This window comes from Dendrobium catenatum, unplaced genomic scaffold (genome assembly GCF_001605985.2).
Source record: "Dendrobium catenatum unplaced genomic scaffold, ASM160598v2 fragScaff_scaffold_716, whole genome shotgun sequence".
Lineage (NCBI taxonomy): Eukaryota > Viridiplantae > Streptophyta > Magnoliopsida > Asparagales > Orchidaceae > Dendrobium > Dendrobium catenatum.
In genome coordinates, this window is record NW_021319178.1 from 6,922,561 (window position 1) to 6,943,767 (window position 21,207).

A 21,207-nucleotide genomic window follows, 5' to 3' on the forward strand; every position below is an offset into this window, starting at 1 on the left:
TAAGTGTTCAGGTAAATCCATTTTGGCTTTAGCTTTGGAGAGATCATATGAAGACAGCTAGAGGATAATAATTAAAGCTAGATGAAGAAACTAAAATTAAGGCCTAGTATTAAGATGTTTTGGTGGCATTTAAAAAGGAATGCTATCCCGTCAAACTATTTTCTTAAGTACAGGAGGTTAGTTGATTATGATGGATGCCTGAGAGGTTGTGAAGCTACTGAAGATTCAGAACATGTTTCAGTTAAATGTGTTAAGCTTTATCAAGTGCTTAGTTGTCTTACCAAATGGGCTTTTCTATTCATGGCTTTAATTCTATTGTAGATTGTAATCATAACTTGCATCATCTTGGAAAGTCTAATCCATTTTCAAGAAAGTTGTATTATTTAGTGGTGTTTTTTGGTTGGAAAAGTAGAATAAGACAAATCATGGTGGATCAAATGATAGTTTTTCTTACATAGCACCAAATTCTATTAGTCATGATGTTGCTTCTTTTTGTTCCAATCTTATTTGAAAGAACTAGGATGCTAATCAGTTGTGTCAACTGTCTCAATCTTCTTGGCATCCTCTTCCTCATGGATGGATCAAGGTTAATGTGGATGCTTCATTGTTAAGTACAAACAAAGCTGATATAGATGGCATTTTAGAGATTGTAAAGGAAGGTTATTATGCACTTTTTGGATTTAGTTGTATTCATTGGGATTGTTCAGTAGTTGAGGTTTTATCGATTCTTTCTTTGAGGAAGTTTATTCAAGATTGGATGTTTGATGCTAAAGGTATCATTATAGAAGGTGACAACTGCAATGTTATCAATTTTTTTCAGAGTTTATTGAATAAGGCTGATGTTAAGGAGGAAATCTTAAATCCTAAAGATTTAATTTTTCTTAGTGATTTTAAGACAATTTTATTTCTTTTCTCAAATAGGGAATGTAATAAGTTAGCTGATTTATGTGCTAACTTAGCTCTTTTTTCAAATTTGATTTTGGGATGATATTAGTTGTAAAAAAATTCCTCCTTCCTTTATGTCTTTGTTAAAGGAGGAATATGGGTGTAATTAGTTGTGTTTTAATAAAATATACTTTATGCATTTTATTCAAAAAATAAAAATGGAGTAGGAGGTATTTTGAGATTCTGAAATAATTTTAAAATGCCTCAACCTATCCTATGTGTTGGACTTTACATCTTGGTTTAGAGAATTTTAATTTAAGTTGTCATTTTATTAGAATGATGGGACTTTACTCCCAAAATTAGGGACTTATAATTTTGGGTCCACTTTAGATCCTAAATCTAAGTTGGGCACTAAACCATAGTAGCACAAACCTAGTTAATGACTTGAAAAATTGGAATCATCCCAGCCTGGATTGGGGAGCCAACTAGCTTCCCAATGCTTCAAAACCATGTGTCCGATCTTTTATGAAAAATGGGTAAATATGCTGTTTAACTTTTGAGAAATTAGGGCCGATGTTTAGAGAATGTCCTATGTGTCCCCTTTACTTATGTATTGTGATTATACTTGAATGCAATTAAAATTTTAATTCTTTATTTGGTTTATAATGCAATACATGTTAATTGACCTTGTGTGCATAAATGATATGAAGAAGTTTAGAAATTTAGCTTATAAAATATATTTTTCCCTAGATATTACACAAAATTTCTTAGATAAAGTTACACCATAATTGGCTAGGTGGTCTGCCATAACCCTTAGGCAAGGAGTTGCCTAATAAGGAATGGAAGATTTAATATGAATACATGAAACCCTCGACGAGCTCGAGCTTACCTCTTAAAGTTTTTTATGTTTTTATGTTGACCAAAATTTTTTATCTAAAGTACAAGTATAAAAATTATAGTCTTTAGAGAGCCTAAATGCATCCAAGCAAAAACAAAATCAACATGCAAGAGTAAGAAACCTAAAAAGATTATGAAACTCCTACTATGAAAAATTAAACACCTCAATCAGATCATATAACCAACATAAAATAAGTTAATGTAAAGTCCAAGTGGTAAATGCCACTTAATTAAATTCTAAGGTCTATAAAACTAAAAGTGGTCGGGTAACACTAACAAAAACTTGAATTGTAGTCCTAAGAATGACACAAGTAATTTTAAAATGGAATATTTTTGAAGTCTTCCTTTATTATTCTTCATCACATCTGTGTGCTCCTTGGATTCTTTGGGTTCAAGTATCCAAATGGAAAGAACTCCTCCCCAAAGTTGTGTTTCTTTTCTCTTATGATTTTCAAATCAACCTAACTTGAATCCACAAATGAAAGAAACTCTCCCCTAAGGGATGTTTCCTATCTCTTAGGACTCTAAGTTGGATGGTTAATATCCCATCTTAAAATTGACTTTCACAACTCAATTAAATTAAAATACATGTTAAAAATTTAAAAGACTCTAGACAACCTGTATAGTTATCCTGAGTAATTATAATCAAAATCATTAACATAATCTCAAGTAGATATATAATTAAATTGCTCAAATTAATGTACATTCATACTTGGCTATGCTCTTTTAATTTTAAGGGATTAACATAATTTACCCATACAAAAAAATTGTTAATTAAATTTTCATCAAACCCCTTAATTTTAGCCTTATATCAACATGAACCACCTAAAGAAAATCTTGTGAGCATCCAGATTATTCCTTACATAGAATTAATATAACTCCCATCAAATAAATTCACAGATAATATAATAAAATTAACACATCAATGAATTCATTATAATTAGCATGCTATAAAATCGAAGGAAACCCTTAGTAAAAAAGTAGCAGGAAAAGGAAAGAACATTAGCTTAGCCTAAAAATAGGATTGATTCTCCTAAAAAACCATCTAAAGTGTGTGTGTGTGTTAGGCTGTGTGGCTTGGATATGTCCTTTATTAAGTAGTTGTTAAATTTCTCTAATATTTTAATATTTATTATAGGTTAAAGGTGATTTTTAATTTAAATTTAAGTATTAATATTTTAATGTTAATTTTAAGAAAAAAATTTAAGTGTTGAGTGATTTAATGTTCATTTTAAGATGAGTTTTAAGTGTTGAGTGATTTAATGTTCATTTTAAGATGAGTTTTAAGTGTTGAGTGATTACTACCTTTATCTACACTAGGGCCTTGAAGTTTATTTTATGTTTTTTGGGGCTAAGTTAATAGCTTGGTAGGCCAAGATTACCCAATTATAAAAAATTTATTTAATTTGATTGGTTAAAATTAAGGGTTGATGATTTTTATTTAAAAATTGGTTGGTTGTTGATTTGACTCATTAAATTAATTATTTTATTTACCATTAACTGGTTTGCGGTGTTATCATAGTGGGCTCGAGGAACCATGCCTCCTTAAGACACGTAGCCCTGCAGCTCAAGGTCTATCATAAAAATAAGGCTGATGTAGTTGAATTAAGGATTTAAATTTGTTTAACTAATTAATGATCAATTAATTTTATGATTTTGCATTCCAATGAATTTGTTCGTGGTGTTGTTAGAGTGGGCTAAAGGAACTAGATCTCCTAAGGACAAGTGTCCCTACAGCTCAAAGTAGTACAACCTAAAAACTTCATCAATTAAGTCTTTATTGTGTTTTAAGGTGGTTATCATATTTTGGTGATTAGATTAATATTTTCTAGTGTTTTGATCATTTGTTGAGTTTTTGGGATTTTATGAATTATTTAATTCATTAAATTAAGGAGTCCAAATTTGACTTTTTAATTAAGATTAAATTCTAGAATTTTTTCATTTTCATAAATATTAGACCCTAAGGTGAGTAAAAGAATACAAAGTTCGTTGGATTTGAATTTTTTTAGATTAAGTTATAATTTTTTAAAGTTTTGACATGTTATTGAACTAAAGTTGATCGAAAAGTTATTTTTTTATAATTTTGAGTGATTTATAAAAGTTGGTTAATTTTATTAAATATTTGACCCTCAAAGGAGTCAATTTTTTTTATTTTTCTCAATTTGGAATTTTTTGAATTAATTATGAATTCGTGAAGTTTTGGTATTTAATTGAATTAATTAATTACTTAATTAAGGAAGTTTTGATGAATTTGTACAAAACTCACTCAAAACTTCTTGAAATCACTCCCAAAGGTCAAGGAAGGCCTGTAGGAGAGTTTTGATTGTTTTAAAATTTATTTGATATTTTTAATAATTTTTATTTATTTAATTTAATTAATTTTTTATTTTCTTTAAAATATAAATTAAGTTCAAAATTGAAGTCTAGTAATGGGGCTTTTAATTTTCATAGATAGAAGATTTAAGTATGAGAAATTTGATATATTATTGTAATTTTCAAGGATGTGAAAACCAAACCGAACAACAAATCAGAAAAAAGGGAGATTCAAGGTTTGATTGGTCGAACTGGATGTGATAACAAATTTATAATATATAAATTTATAATACAAATTAAAAAAAACTTTGCACCAAACTAGCCAAATTCGTGGCCCAACCAGCCCAAATTTGTGGCCCAACCAACCTAAATTAGTGGCCCAATAAAGCCCAAACTTACATTCAAACTCATATAGCATTCATGTAACTTTTTTAGTCCTACATCATGAAGGAGTATGAGATGGTTGTCTTTTAGCTCTTTATATAGTTCCCTATTTTCTAACAAAACTTATTTTATGAGATGACATCCATATATTATGTTATTAAAAATCTTATTATTTAATAAAAAAAAATATTTAAAAAATGTAATAAAGTAAAATATATTGTTTATATTTTACTTAAAATAAAAAAAAATATTAAAGCTGGCCGGTTCTTTCTAACATAGACTGGTTCGCTGGTTCACCGGTTGAACTGCCGGTTCAGTTTGATTTAGGTCGATTCTCTACGAAGCTGGTTTTTAAACTGGACCAGATCGGACAACTGGCCGGTTCACAGTTGAACTGGTTGAATTGGCTGGCCCGGTCCGATTTTTAAAACCTTAGTAATTTCTTTGAAGTTTTAGGCTCTTAAAAAGGCTGATTTTTAACTTGATTAATTTTTTGACATAATGTGCTCCAAATTATGTGAAATTTGAACCTAAGGTGTAAGATGTCACTAAGTTCACATGTCTTGAGTTTCCCCCGTATTAGGTGCATATTTAATTTTATATGATTTATATTAATTGCTAAACATTTTCATTGAATTTTGTCCTTAGGTGACAATAAGTCATATATGTTTGAAATCAATGTTTTCTAACCCTTGACATATACATAAACAATTACACCATGCCAATCATGTGACCTAAGTCTAAGTGCATTTAAAGGGATGAATTCTCAAGCATTTAGGTTAAACCATAATCCAAACAATTGAAAATCCACCCAAGAATAAATTCCCCACATGATTGTTACTAAAATATTATGGTAAGTGAAGCATATACCATGACATTTACTAATCAAACTTGAATGTGAGGCAAGAAGTGTCTGAGAAATGATTATGCAATATAAAGTAAAGGATCACATACAATTGTCCTAAACACATTCATATGATTAATTTCACTCCATTCATATTTAAGCTCTGTTCAAAGACTCCATAGAAGATTTGATTGATGGGAAAGAGGCTAAGATTAAATCCCAATGAATTTTTTAAAATATAAAGTTAATTATGAGCCATAATAATGTAAAATTAATTATCATCAAAATACAAGTCAAATAATTTTGAAAATTTACAGTAGGTAGCACATAACATGAGGTTTAATGCTGCCTAATCTCAACTTAATTAGATAAGTATTAAGAGAGTAATTAAGAAAATTAATAAAATAAACTTACTAATATTACACCATAAATACCCATCATCATGAACTAAAAATATTTTTTTAAAAATAAATGGAATTATGAGCAATTTGAGTGGTTGAACATAATTAATTTTTGGCCAATTAATCAATTAACTATTAATTTTGGGAAATTATGTGATTAAAAATAATTTTATATTTTTTTTATTGACTTTAAAACTAGCAGTAGCAGCAGAAGGCCATGCGTTCTGATTTGCCAAATCAAAACGTAGAAATGATCGAGCCAAAGGAATCTCACGTGAAAACGGCTATGGTTTTTCCTGCTTCCGCTCTAGCGCTCTTCTGACTCTCTTCTTCTCCTCTCCTTCTCCTCCGGCTTTGCCGGAGGATTTTTCTCCCTCTTTCTGATGGAAGGCTCTCTTCCATCATCTGCGTTCCCTCCGCTTGGCTCGAAGAATGGTCGAGAGGCTTTTTCCTCTCCGCGTGACTGGTCTCAGGTTTTTGCTCCTGCAAAAGACATGCCAAAAGTCCTAAATTTGTCCCACTTCCTGGAGGAGCCTGATGTTATCCCTTTCACGGGGGAGAAACTGCTTCAGGGGGGTGAAGATTGGAAGTTATGTCTGGTGGGTTATTCGATAGGGAGGCGACCTTTTTATGAAGCAGTACTTGGCACCATTAAGAAGACCTGGAGCTTGATAGGCTCTGTTCAACTACTTTCCTTAAGCGAAGGTTTTTTTCTTCTGCGTTTCTCTTGTAATGAAGATCTTGAAATGGTGTGGTCTAGAGGTGTTTGGTTTCTGCTGGGGAAACCATTTGTGTTGCAAAAATGGCATCCTAAGTTTAAGCCTAAGAAGGAAGACTTCAAGAATGTTCCCATTTGGGTCAAAATCCATGACTTACCACTTGCATGTTGGAATTCCGAAGGAATCTCGCGGATAGCTAGTAAGATCAGGGTTCCTATTGCGGCGGACAGCCTGACGAAACAGAAAACTCGCCTCACTTTCGCTCGCGTCTGTGTATTAGTGGACTGTAACGCTACCTACCCGGAAGAAATCAAGGTTTCCTTAGATGGGGACGTTGTCTGCTTGAAGGTGCATTATGAATGGCGCCCTTTCCCTTGTTCTCACTGTAATTCTCTGATGCATTTTTCTTCATCTTGTCCGTCTAAGCCAGAAGAGGTTACAAACGTTGAAAATGCTAATGCTAGACAGAATCGGGGTAGAAGTATGAGTGGAAAGCCCAATTCTCGTCATCCATCCAAAAAACCCAACTTTGCGAGACCTCCTGCTTCTCAGGAATCTCCCTCTCGCGCTTTGAATGTTGACTCTGGTGGCTCTTTTATTGATCAGGGAGTTTCTAACATGCTTGGACAACCTCTAATCTATCAACCTCACTCACCGCCCCCTTTCAAAATGGGTTCCCCTCCTAAAGATCCTCCTTTGGTTCCTCCATCTATCGTATCACAGTCTGATAAAGCTGATGACGGGTTAGGTATTCCTAACCTGAACTTCCCTAATGAAGCTGCATCCTCTTCCACAGGCATTCCTCAACCCAAATCCAAACTGAATTCTAAAATTGTAAAAGATCCTTCAGCAAGGGGTCTTGCTCAAAAAGAACTTATTTCGCCTAATAAATTTGATGCTTTAAATATTGAAGACGATGCCCTGTCGCATTCTAATGTGAATGCCGAGTCTGTGGGAATCTCTGATGCTGATAAGGAAGTAGGTGGTGGTGAATCTCTTTTTATAGAGGTATGCAAGGCAAAAAATTCTCAGCCAAGTGCTGCTTCCAAAAAAACTGCTAAGGGAAAGCAGGTGAAAAAATCCCAAAACTCTTCTAAGTCTTAATGTTATTGCCTCATCTAGCGGCGTGGAATATCAGGGGATTTAATCGGCCTGATAAAGTCTTATGCTTTAAGCGACTTGTGGAATCTTTCAAACTTGATTTGGTTTGTGTTCTGGAGAATAGGATCCAGAAGAAGTCTTTAAATGATCATTTTTTTGTGACTGCTCATTCCCTCTTTTTGAATGAATCTTGCTGTCATAATTTTGATTTTTCCCTATCTGGGAGAATTTGGGTCAAGTGGGACCCCCTCAAATTATCTTTTACTCCTAATTTTATCACCTCTCAAATGATTAATGGCATTGTTTCAGGAAGTTCCTTTACTTCCTTTAAACTCACAGCTGTGTATGCTTCTAATAATAGTCAGGATCGTAAATCTCTGTGGGAAGGCATTTGTTCGGTGGCTCCTGACAGCCACACTCCTTGGGTGATCATTGGGGATTTCAACTGTTGTAGGTATGCTTCTGAGAAGATTGGAGGGACGGACATTAATCAAGCTGCCTTGCTTGACTTCAATAACATGAATTTTAACAATTGTCTCTTGGATCTGCAATCTATTGGGTGCAAATTCACGTGGTTCAATCAACGCCAGGACTACCCTATTCATATAAAACTTGATAGGGTATTGGTGAATGAGTCCTGGTTGAATGTGTATCCTGACTCTTACTGTTCGTATCAAAGTCCTTCCTGCTCAGATCACTCTCCGATTCTCCTTCTCTCTGGTAATCACTCTCCGGTTAAGCATAGATTCCTTTTTAAAAACTATTGGACTAAGTTAGATGATTATTGGTCTCTTCTCATTGAGACTCTCTACTTGCCTTCTACTGGTAATCCTCTTGGGCATCTGTGTAATATGTTCAGAATTTTCAAAAAGACATTAAAACAAAATCCTGGGCTTCTTCCTCTTATGTTAGTAGGCACATTGAACTCCTTCACAATAACCAACAGGATTTGTTGGCCTCCCTCCACTCGGACCCCTTCAACTTTTCCTTGAATCAGTCTTACAAGGAGAATAATACTAAGCTGGCTGAGTTCATGTCTTTGCATACTTCTTGGATCATCCAAAGGGCTAAGGTCAACTGGTTAAAGTATGGTGAAGATGACCTTAAATTCCTCTATGCTAAAATAAGATTAAGGATGGAAAGCAAGAAATCTGTGGTCAATCTGCTTTTCTCTAATCTTCAATCTTCTAGAGCTTAAATGATCTCCACCATTATTCATTACTTTGAAGAGATATATAATCCCTCACCTCCCAGCAATATGAATATGGACATCTTCCCTGTGGGAAATATTTTTTCTGAAGAGTATGTTTCTTCTTTAAACTGTTATGTGACGGATGGTGATATTAAAAGTGTTGTTTTCTCGGGCTCATCTAAATCTGCCCCTGGCCTTGATGGTCTCAACTTCCACTTCTACAAATTTGGCTGGCACATTCTTGGTCCTACTGTTTGTAGGGCTATCAGATCCTTCTTTATCAAAGGGTTTCTTCCTAAAGGTGTTAAATCTACTGCTTTAGCTATTGTCCCCAAACATAAAAATGCTTCCAGCATTTCTGATTACAGGCCGATTGCGCTGTGTAATGTTCTCTATAAAATTATAGCTAAGATTTTGGCTGCTAAGTTGAAACCGATTATGAACTGGATAGTAAAAGATAATCAAGCTGGGTTTGTTAACTCTAGAGTGTCTACTGATAACATACTTCTTGCTAATGATATTCTTTATCATGCTGGTAAAAGAGGTGGGGATAACATTTTCTGTGCTAAACTGGATATTAAGAAAGCTTTTGATTCTGTCTCTCGGCAATTCCTTCTAGCTAGACTTGCACAAAAAGGCTTCCCTAGCTTTTTTATTAGTTGGATAAAAGCTTGTATTACAGATGTCAACTTCTCTATATTGTTGAATGGTGCACTTGAGGGGTACTTTCCTACTTTGGCTGGGTTGAGGCAGGGGTGTCCTCTTAGCCCCTACCTTTTCTGTATTGTGATGGATGCTTTTTCCAATTCACTTCCCGGAGGAGCCTGATGTTATCCCTTTCACGGGGGAAAAACTGCTTCAGGGGGGTGAAGACTGGAAGTTATGTCTGGTGGGATATTCGATAGGGAGGCGGCCTTTTTATGAAGCGCTGCTTGGCGCCATTAAGAAGACCTGGAGTTTGATAGGCTCTGTTCAACTTCTTTCCTTAAGCGAAGGTTTTTTTCTTTTGCGTTTCTCTTGTATTGAAGATCTTGAAATGGTGTGGTCTAGAGGAGTTTGGTTTCTGTTGGGGAAACCGTTTGTGTTGCAAAAATGGCATCCTAAGAAGAAAGACTTCAAGACTGTCCCCATCTGGGTCAAAATTCATGACCTACCACTTGCATGTTGGAACTCCGAAGGAATTTCGTGGATTGCTAGTAAGATAGGGGTTCCTATTGCGGTGGACAGCCTTACGGAGCAGAAAACTCGGCTCACCTTTGCTTGCGTCTGTGTATTAGTGGATTGTAATGCTACCTACCCGGAAGAAATCAAGGTTTCTTTAGATGGGGACGTTGTCTGCTTGAAGGTGCAATATGAATGGCGCCCTTTCCCTTGTGCACACTATAAGTCTCTGACGCATTTTTCTTCATCTTGTCCGTCTAAGCCAGATGTGGTTACAAATGTTGAAAATGTTAACGCAAGACAGAATCGGGGTAGAAGTTTTAGTAGAAAGCCCAACTCCCGTCACTTATCCAAAAATCCAAACTTCGCCAGACCTCCTGCTTCTCAGGATTCTCCCCCTCGCGCATCGAATGTGGTCTCTGGTGACTCCTTAATTGATCAGGGAGTTTCAAACATGATTGGACAACCTCTACTTTATCAACCACACTCACCGCCCCCTTTCAAATTGGGTTCCCCTGCTAAAGATCTTCCTCTGGTTCCTCCACCTATCGTATATCAATCTGGGAAAGTAGATGACGGGTTAGGTATCCCTAACCTGAACTCCCCTAATGAAGCCACATCCTCTTCCACAAGCATTCCTCAATCCAATTCCAATCTGAGTACTAAAATCGTTAAAGTAACATCAGCTGGTGATTTTGCTCAAAAAGAAATTATTTCGCCTAATAAATTTGATGCTTTACATATAGAAGATGATATCCCGCTGCAATCAAATGTGAATGCCGAGTCTGAGGGTATTTCTGCTACTGATAAGGAAGAAGGTGGTGGTGAATCTCTTTTTAAAGAGGTATGCAAGGCAAAAAATCCTCAGCCTAGTGCTGCATCCAAAAAAACTGCTAAGGGAAAGCAGGTGAAAAAATCCCAAAATTCTTCTAAGTCTTAATGTTTTTGCCAAATCTAGCGGCGTGGAATATCAGGGGATTTAATCAGCCTGATAAAGTCTTATGCTTTAAGCGACTTGTGGAATCTTTTAATCTTGACTTGGTTTGTGTTTTGGAGAACAGAATTCAGAATAAGTCTTTAAATGATCAATTTTTTGTGACTGCTCATTCCCTCTTTCCGAATGAATCTAGCTGTCATAATTTTGACCTTTCCCTATCCGGGAGAATATGGGTTAAGTGGGATCCTCTCAAATTATCTTTCACTCCTAATTTTATCACCTCTCAAATGATTAATGGCATTGTTACTGGAAGTTCTTTTACTACCTTTCAAATCATTGCTGTGTATGCTTCTAATAGTAGTCAGGTTCGAAAATCTCTGTGGGAAGACATTTGTTCGGTGGCCCCTGATTGCCATACTCCTTGGGTGATCATTGGGGATTTTAACTGCTGTAGGTATGCTTCTGAGAAGATTGGAGGGATGTATATTAATCAAGCTGCCTTGCTAGACTTCAACAACATGATTTTTTAACAATTGTCTCTTGGATCTGCAATCTATTGGGAGTAAATTCACGTGGTTCAATCAACGTCAGGACAATCCCATACATATAAAACTTGATAGAGTATTGGTGAATGATTCCTGGTTGAATGCGTATCCTGACTCTTACTGTTCGTATCAAAGCCCTTCATGTTTTGATCACTCACCGATTCTCCTACTCTCTGGTAATCATTCTCCGGCTAAGCACAGATTTCTCTTTAAAAACTATTGGACTAAGCTAGATGATTATTGGTCTCTTCTCATTGAGACTCTCTATTTGCCATCTACGGGAAATCCTCTGGGCCACCTGTGTAATCTGTTCAGAACTCTCAAAAAAGAAATCAAAGCAAAATCCCGGGCCTCTTCCTTTTGTGTTAGTAGGCACATTGAACTTCTTCACAACAATCAACAGGCTTTGCTGGCCTCCCTCCACTCGGATCCCTTCAACTTTTCCTTGAATCGGTCTTACAAAGAAAATAATATTAAGCTGGCTGAGTTCATGTCTTTGCAAGCTTCTTGGATCATACAAAGGGCTAAGGTTAATTGGTTAAAATATGATGAAGATGATCTGAAATTCCTTTATGCTAAAATTAGGATTAGAATGGGAAGCAATAAATCTGTGGTCAATCTGCTTTCCTCTAATCCTCAATCTTCTAGAGCTGATATGATTTCCTTCATAATCCATTACTTTCAAGAGCTGTATAATCCCTCACCTCCCAGCAACATGAATATGGATATCTTCCCTGTGGGAAATATTTTGTCTGATGAGTATGTTTCTTCTTTAAACTCTTATGTGACGGATGGTGATATTAAAAGTGCTGTTTTTTCGGGTTCATCTAAATCTGCCCCTGGCCTTGATGGTCTCAACTTCCACTTCTACAAATCTGGCTGGCACATTCTTGGTCCTACTGTTTGTAGGGCTATCAGATCCTTCTTTATTAAAGGGTTCCTACCTAAAGGTGTTAAGTCAACTGCTTTAGCTATTGTCCCCAAACATAAAAATGCTTCCAGCATTTCTGATTACAGGCCGATTGCTCTATGCAATGTTCTCTATAAAATCATAGCTAAGATTTTGGCTGCTAAGTTGAAACCGGTTATGAACTGGATAGTAAAAGATAATCAAGCTGGGTTTGTTAACTCTAGAGTGTCTACTGATAACATACTTCTTGCTAATGACATTCTTTATCATGCTGGAAAAAGAGGTGGTGATAATATCTTCTGTGCAAAGCTGGATATTAAGAAAGCATTTGATTCTGTCTCCCGACAATTCCTTCTAGCTAGACTTGCCCAAAAAGGTTTTCCTAGCTTTTTTATTAGTTGGATAAAGGCTTGTATTACAGATGTCAACTTTTCTATATTGTTGAATGGTGCTCTTGAGGGATATTTTCCTACTTCGGCTGGGTTGAGGCAGGGGTGTCCTCTTAGCCCCTACCTTTTCTGTATTGTGATGGATGCTTTTTCCAATTTGCTGGAAGGTAGAGGATTCAAAGGTATCACAAATGGTAATTTTTCTCTCAACCACCTGTTATATGCAGATGACGTTTTGATTTTTGGTGAGGCTACAACAGAAAACTGTCTTATTCGTGCTAATGCTATAACTGATTTTGCCAATTCCTCTGGTCTCTTCATCAATTATGAAAAATACTCCATTATGTTTCCTAATCATTTGAGGAATCAACTTGAGGTGTGTCAAATGCTTTCTATCCACTCCATTGTTAACAAGATTACTTATTTGGGGATTCCTCTGTCCTTTTATAGGCTTAATGTGGCTGATTTTATGCCTTTGTTAGATAGTTTAAACAAGAAACTTAATGGTTGGAAAGCCAATCTACTCTCTTTTGCGGGTAGGCTTCAATACCTCAAATTCACCATTCAAAACACCATTTCCTACTGGATCAGAGGTTCATTTATACCTAAATCTGTGCATAAGGTTTTTAAAAAAGTTAGCTCTAGATTCCTGTTTTTTGGTGAAGTCAATTCGGTTAAGAAGCTCCATAAGGTCTCTTGGGATAAAATTTGCATGCCTAAAGAGAAAGGGGGATTGGGGATTCACTCTCTTAATGCTTTGCAATATGCCTTCAATTGTTCTGTTATTAGTTAGATGTATAATCATGATTCTCCTCTAGCTCGCTGGTTGTTAGCTAAGTACCGCTCTCCTTGGAAGCCTACGCACAGTTCTTCTTCAAAGATGTGGGAATCTATTTGTAAAACGGCTGAAACTGTGAAAAGTTGCTTTCATTTTACTATCTTTCCTAAGTGCCCCATTTCCTTAAAATGGGATCACTGGTGTCTTAACTCCACACTGGGGAGTATTGCTGGTTTGGCTGATAATGCTGGTCTGCCGGACATTAGGCTAGCTGATATTATATCTGAGAATGGATGGGAGATTTCTGGAGTTATAAATCCAATGTTGCATCAGTATTTTGAGAGGGTGAATATTGTGAATGGTGTGGGGCTTTGCTTGCTTTGGTATAACAGGAATTGCTTTCGATTAAACTCATTTATTAAAGAATTTTACACTGATTACCCGGATTGCCATTGGTATAAAATGGTTTGGCACAAAAAGCATATTCTTAAACATTCTGTATTTGTTTGGTTGGCCTTAAAGGATGGTTTAAAGACTGCGGCTGCTCTCAGGATTAGGCAAATCTTTGTTCCCATCTCTTGCAGTTTATGTCATTTATGTGCTGAATCTGTCGCACATCTCTTTTTTGAATGCACTTATTCTTTCTACATTCTAAAATGTCTTATTCCTGGAGTAGAAATCTTTCTATTAAGACCGTCGATTCTGCAATTGTTTGATTGGATGAATGGTGAATTTGGCTCAAATGCTAATACTTTGAATTTTTACAAGCTGGCGGTTGGTTGTATTATATACTTCACCTGGAAAGAGAGAAACAGAAGGAGATTTGGTGGAAATTCTAACTGTTCCACCACTGTGCTGTTGAATATCAAACGAGTAATTTTTGAGAAGGTGATGAAATGGAAGTGTGCTAATGAACTGCTGGATTATCTTTAAGCAGCTGGTTTTATCGGGTTCTGCGATATTCGGAAGGATATGGCCTGGAGGTGTTGCTTTATTACTCAGGACTATGATGAAGCTCCAAAATGTTGCACGACGAATTCTACCCCTTGGATGGCCTTCGGGCAACCAGGGGTTTTTTCCCCTTTTATAATTTCTGAGTCCTGGTTAATTAGCTCTGGAGCTTGTTCTCTGTTTGGTTCAAATCTAATATCATTGTTATTGTGTGGCTTCTTTTCTGTCATTTCAGATTCTCCAGTTTCTTCTATTGCCACTGCAGATGGTTCGTGCTTATGGTTGCTGGACTCTGAAGCTTTTTGGCTCCTTTGGGGCGGTTACTTAATTCTGATTTGCTTTGCTTATAGGTTTAGATTTGTTTTCTCTTACTTACATGTAATTTTGGCTATAAGGGTGGTATAGTTGGGGTTTTTTTCTTCCTATCTTCTACATGAGGTTTTGTTTTTTTCTTATGTAGAATTCTCTTCTTGTATTCACCTTTTTACATGTAACTTTTTGTTATTTAATAGATGGGCTTAGGCCCCAATTATTCCCAAAAAAAAAAAAAAAACGTAGAAATGACTACACTATAGATCATTGATTACCAATGATTTCACCACATACAATCATTGATATTTAATGTGGATATGATGGCAGGCTGATGTGCGTCTCACTTAGCCAAGTAAGCAGCATTTCTCAGCCATCCATCCACACATGATTTTAATAGACTATTGTGATCTAGCCCGATGGAGGATGAAACAATGAGATATCACTTACGATTTGGATAAGTGACGGAATGATGAGATCAGATCTATTGATCGCGCGATCAACAACTCAAAAAATGTACATGTGCATGGATTACATGACTAACCTGATAAATGGAATAATAATGTCTTTCTGTTAAAATAACCAACCAAACTTCATGAAATTTTTGGCAAAGTCTAGTGAAATGAAGAGTAACAATGGGGGAACATTTGCTTGGCTTAAAACAAGCTTTTTGAAAAGCTATTTTTTCATCTTCTTTGTTTTTTTTTTTTTTTTGAAAAGCTGTTTAAACCTATGTGGCCTAAGCTAGGGTTTAAGATTAACCATGATTGGATTAATTGTTTTGGACATTTGATGGCTTTTTGAGCTTGTAGTCTATCCTAGTTTAATCCTCTAAAATAAATAGATGGTTAAAACAACCTGGATCACGAGCTCTAGGCCTTGGACAGACTAGGTGGTTGATGTCACTAAAATATCACTGCTGTGGTGTGCAATCATCGAGATTTTGTAGTGGAAGTGTGGAGAGATGTATCTAAATCCAAAATGAAATGAGAGCTTAGCTGGAGATAGTTTGGGGACTCAGTTAGTGTAGTTGTATGATTTGAGACACTTAAGCATCTTTAGCCATATGGTTAGAATTGGATGGTTGTGATGCATTAGAGTACTTCATTGGATGCCCTACACATGTTGTATAGTATATTGTTTTGATGAAGGGTCAAAAGCTTAAAGCAATGCCATTAGGATATGACCAAAAATAAAAAGGTTGACAAAGTATTTGAGTTGACTTTTGTCAAATCCATCATGATTTAACTTATAAATGATTTAGGGGCTCTCATATCAAGCATTGGAATGGATTTGGGGGCTTGAAGGAGTTGATTTAATTGCATGAAGTGATTTGACATAAATGGGTCAGGTTTGATCAAACTTGTGTTATGCTAACTAATTTAACTATTAGTTGTATCAATGTGTACAATCATTAAAAATTTACTAGGATATATGCTCCAATGAGTTTGATGAAGGTCAGGGTTGATTTGGAGGTCAAATGGAATTGACCAGAGAAAGCAACAATTGAGCTAGCTCAACTAGGTCAAACTGGTTCAACCACTATCTCAAGTGCCCACTAATGCATGATTTGATATGTACAAAATTTTAAACATGATTAAGGTTAAATGGTTAGTGCACTGTGTTGGATAGTGCACTGAACCTAATGATCATTAGCTAAGGCTGATTTGGTCAATCATGGTGGATCTATTCAACCAACGCAAACCAAGAGTTAGATTTGGATCCAATTCATTCAAAAGAATTATTTAATACCAATGGAAGTGGTCTTAGTCCATGGAATGGCTATTTGATTTGAAATGACCATTGGCTATTTGGTCAACATGAGTTAGCTTAGTCAACCATGCATGACCAAGGATTAAATTTTAGTTTTATGAATTCCCATAAGTGTTTAGGATGCATTGGTGATTGTTCCAGGGCTTGATGTGGATTATCCATGTTAAAGTTTGGAGAAAATTCCAATTTTCTTCATAAGGGGGATTTTTGCAAACCCTGGTTGACTTGGTCAACTTGGTCCAACCAAAACCTAGATATGGGTTAAATGCACTTCTAATGATGTTTAGGATGCATTGGAAGAGGTTTCATTTCTTGGTTTGGTTGGGCCATATTGAAGCTTAGAGGAAACTTCACTTTTTCTCATTGGTGGCATTTTGGTCATTTGGGCCCTCGGTAAACTCTAGGTCAACCTGGGTATAATAAAGTACATTTTTATACTCAAAATTTCATAACGATGGTTACAAACATGGTCAAGGATTTTAGGGAAGGTCTCGAGGTCAAATTCCATAAGGTGGAAGGTCTAGTGGCATATACTATAAATATTTGAAGGTTTTGTAGCCTTTGGATTTCAATAAAGTTTCTTGGGTTAAAGGTCTCAGATTGGACTCAAATTCAAAAGGTTAATCCTAGGGACATGCCTAATCAATAATCAATTGATATATCATGAATTGATTATCCTTTTTATTGGGTTTTAAGGATATTAAAAAGTTACCCAAAAAGGGTTATAGGACATGGGCCTTTAGCCTTTAATTCTGGTTTGAAATTCTTGATTTGAACTTGATTTTAGATTTAATTGATTTAATTTGATTCATCTAAAATATTGATAATAAATTAAATGATTGCTAAATATTGGATAAAGGAAATCAAATGGTGGTCACTAGGTGCTAGTGCATTGAGTTGGGCATTGTACTGAGTCATCTGACTATTGTGCAGGGCCAGAACATCTAGTGATCATAGATTGATATAGATTGGGTGATTGAAGTCGATCAAAATTTCATTGATGTTTAATTAAAGATTGGATAAATGTAGAAAGGTGTAAGCTAATTTCTGAAGTCCAAATTTAGTTCTGGATTATTGATAGCTGGATGATTATGAACCATCAGATCAGTATATAAGACTTTGGATAAAGCCTGATGACCTCATAAAAAAATGAGGTCAACATGATTATATCCTATTGATTCATATCTCAAGGTTTTACTTCCATTAAGGAGTATGTGGGGGTTGATCATGATCGTAGTATAACGGTGCAATTTTGTAGGGAACCACCCAGTTCAGAGGGTCTCGGTCATAATCGTTTACCTACAATGCCGTTTAGTGGAAAAAATCATGATGTGTTTTAATTTGGCATTGAACCTATAAGTTAGAGGGTATGGGCTACATCCTTACAAGTAAGATACAAATTGAGAATGAATCATAGAAATATTCTTGACTAGACATTAGTTCTTTATAAGCTTGAGTAATTTTTAATTTGTTCACCTTGGAAAATTGTTATGAAACGTGGATGAGTTTTTCTTTATGTATTTGATGATTTGTTTAGATTTTAAGGTATTTTGGAGTTTTGGATTTTATGGGTATTTTGGAAGTTTATAAAATATTTAAAGTTAACCCATCTGGCCGAGATCTACATTCAATACAGCCATCATCGCGGTGACTTTAAAAACATTTGAAAATATATGATCCCCTCTGGTTGATATTTACATTCAATACAATCATCATAAAGGAATATATAGGCATTTTGTTTTGTTGATTGGACCTTATCAATTATATCTGCTTTCTGACATATAATCGAGCTCTTTGCAAGCCTTATGCCTTTATGAGCAGATTTTCCTTGTTATGGGCCATGAAGGCATAATATAAACTATAAAATAAATATTCTGATTGATTCCCAGACCATATATTTGTTTAATGGTTCGAGCTATGTCAACTACTATCCATTCTCATAGGCTCAAACTTAAGTTCATTTCTTGACCTGCACAATATCCTCATATGTCACATGTATAAACACAACATGCTCGTTAGGGCCTATATGAGTGTATACTATTAAATATATATTAGATTATGTATTCACTTGTGTGCATAATACAATTTTCAAAATATAATTATTGTGTCAAATGACACACTAGAGTAAAATCCTCTGCATTTTATGAGTACATGCAGGAGGAGGATTTTTGGAATCAGTTGTAGTGTCAAATGACACACTTGAAGAATCCGCCGACATCCTAATGATATATACATGAGATTATTTAAACATGTAAAAATGATGACAAATAACATGCTGGAGTGAAATCCTCGTCATCCTATCGATATGTGTAGGAGGTCATTTTGGAATGCAATTGTAATGTTAGAATGACACACTGAAGTGAAACCTTCTACATATTACAAATATATGCTAGAGATCACTTTGAAATATACTTGCAATGTCGGGTGATGTACATGTATAACATATTTTGCAAGTTATGATATGTGTATATGTAACATATTAGTATGCAAATTCAACCATTTTTCTACATCTTGTGATGTTGGATAATATATTTAGATGAATTATTATGCATGTTACAATACGTGTGTGAGGGCATTTTTTTTAAATATTTGCATGTAGTGCAAAGAGATGTTTTGTATTTTTAAATGTAGCTAGCTCTATAGGTGATTAATGCTACAAAAATGTGCGGGATTTTACTATGGGCTTTGTTCCTTCTATCTGGTTATATGAATGTTGCAGATTTGATGTTGTGGTGTTACACTTCAACAGCATGTGATCTTTGTACTATTCATTCTATGATTTTTCTTATAGGAAAATTGTAGCATTTTCACTCGACTGCCATGAGATATCTCATTATTATGATGTAGGCTCTCTTTTCTCATTCTTCAAGAGATCAAATCCATAAATCAATTGATCCTTGTTTAGACTGGATAAGGACATCCAAATGACATGATGTCATTTTATGATAGATGTAGTATCCTCATCTGATCAAACCAAATGACCGGCTAATGCATCATTAGGCTTCTTTATCTTCAACTCATCACGAGGTAGTCTCCTCGAAACATGGACAGGGCAGAGTGCATGGTCATCTTCATTATCTAAACAACATTATAGCATCTAATATGCACATGGTACATAGAAGCTTCTTTTATGCTTCCAAAAAAATTTACTTAAGGGGCTCATTTTATGTATTTATGATGCACATGTAGGATACCAGGCTGTGAGCCTTGATCATTGGATCTTCACCCAAATAATACAATATTTTTTTGGGAGCCTCAATTATTTATAAAGAGATGATAGAATGAGAAATCTTTTCTTCTTTAACATCTCATTCTTGATTCTACATAATCACTTAAAAAATTATTCAATCTTGTGTCACAGTGTAGTAGATAAGGCCTCTAATATTAGCAGATCAACAAGTTCCTTACAACAGTTTGAAGAAAATTGTAGTTCCTAGAATTCTTCGGTATTTCTACAAAGAGGATAAGATGAAACACCTCTTCAACTAATCATTCTTTGACTCTAAAAAATCATCCAATTATGCATACTTCACGCCATAGTCCGGGTCTTCATTTGAAACCATATCAACGGGTTTCCTCCATACACTAAGTTGCCTTTATACTTAACATACTCACAACATCATAGTCATTGCTACTTATAGGTATTCATAGGGAGCACTGTTAAATGCATTCATTATTGGTCATTAACTATTTGTAGCTAACTATATGTAGATTTGTATATTCATCTACTTGTTGACCTGTACTTTCAAAGGATCAGTGCAGCTGCTTACTGCTACATGGTTGTTGATTGCAAGAAAGATCTAACTACTATTGCACATTATTCATCATTATTCCTAGATGATCTACTGTAGCTTGATAGGCTTACTACAGTTGTTTGCAAGTAGTGTATATATTGGTGTCAATAGAAGATTCATTGTACTTAAAATATATTCATTATTATTATTATCCATAAATAGGTCATGTCAATCATCTTTTCTTGCATTCAAATCAATGCATTCATCTAATTTGACATTGGACAAGGATTGAATTACATTTATTGCCAGCTCTCTCATACATTTTTGCATTGTGTTCATAGGAAACTATAACGTACACATGCAAGCCAATTGACCTTGACTGATGGGAGATTATTACATCCACCACTCATTTGTTATCATCACTCACAAGAGTACTAGTGCATTAGCTTGTCAGCTAGCGAATATCAATTATAAGTGGACTACTTTCACCAAAGTATTCTACCCTTCATCTCTAGTCAGGCTACATTCTTATATGTAATTGTTTGAAAATCACCATGTTAGTATCTCCTACAATTATCTAAGAGTTGCCTGCTACTTGCTCTTTGTAATAAGGCAATAATGATTACATTGCCTCAGCTTCAGGCTCTTCGATCGTCTCTTGGCTAGCAATTCACTATAGATTACTCATTGCTTCTTACAACATATCCACCCTCATCATTCACAGGTGGCATGATGTACTTATTCACAGTAGTATTAGTTGCATGCAAGATGTTGGCATTGACTACAAGACATTGATGCATTTAGTTCCCGTCACCCTTATTTGAGCTGTTATTTTGCTTGGTCTATTATGTGTATGAAAGAACTTTTACTATTTCTTGCAAAGTTCAGCGTATTAATCTGCAAATTGATTTTTTCTTGCATATAAGGTCTTTCAAAGTTGTTTGTGGGAGATGCTTGTATATTTTGTGGTTGACCTTTGAATGA

General features: G+C 35.3%; 2 protein-coding genes across 2 annotated transcripts; both read left to right on the forward strand.

Moving 5' to 3' along the window:
- Positions 1 to 5,941: 5,941 nt before the first annotated feature.
- On the forward strand, positions 5,942 to 8,742 carry LOC110101383. The gene is made up of 4 exons (XM_020829258.2): positions 5,942 to 5,968; positions 6,036 to 7,514; positions 7,619 to 8,369; positions 8,417 to 8,742. The coding sequence occupies exons 1-4, from the start codon at positions 5,942 to 5,944 to the stop codon at positions 8,740 to 8,742; spliced, it is 2,583 nt and encodes an 860-aa protein (XP_020684917.2).
- Positions 8,743 to 9,772: 1,030 nt separating this feature from the next.
- LOC110101382 lies at positions 9,773 to 14,703 on the forward strand. The gene is made up of 6 exons (XM_028695947.1): positions 9,773 to 10,804; positions 10,909 to 11,315; positions 11,581 to 13,369; positions 13,472 to 14,344; positions 14,394 to 14,527; positions 14,643 to 14,703. Exons 1-6 carry the CDS (start codon positions 9,773 to 9,775, stop codon positions 14,701 to 14,703), a joined length of 4,296 nt encoding a protein of 1,431 aa, XP_028551780.1.
- The last annotated feature ends 6,504 nt before the right edge of the window (positions 14,704 to 21,207 follow it).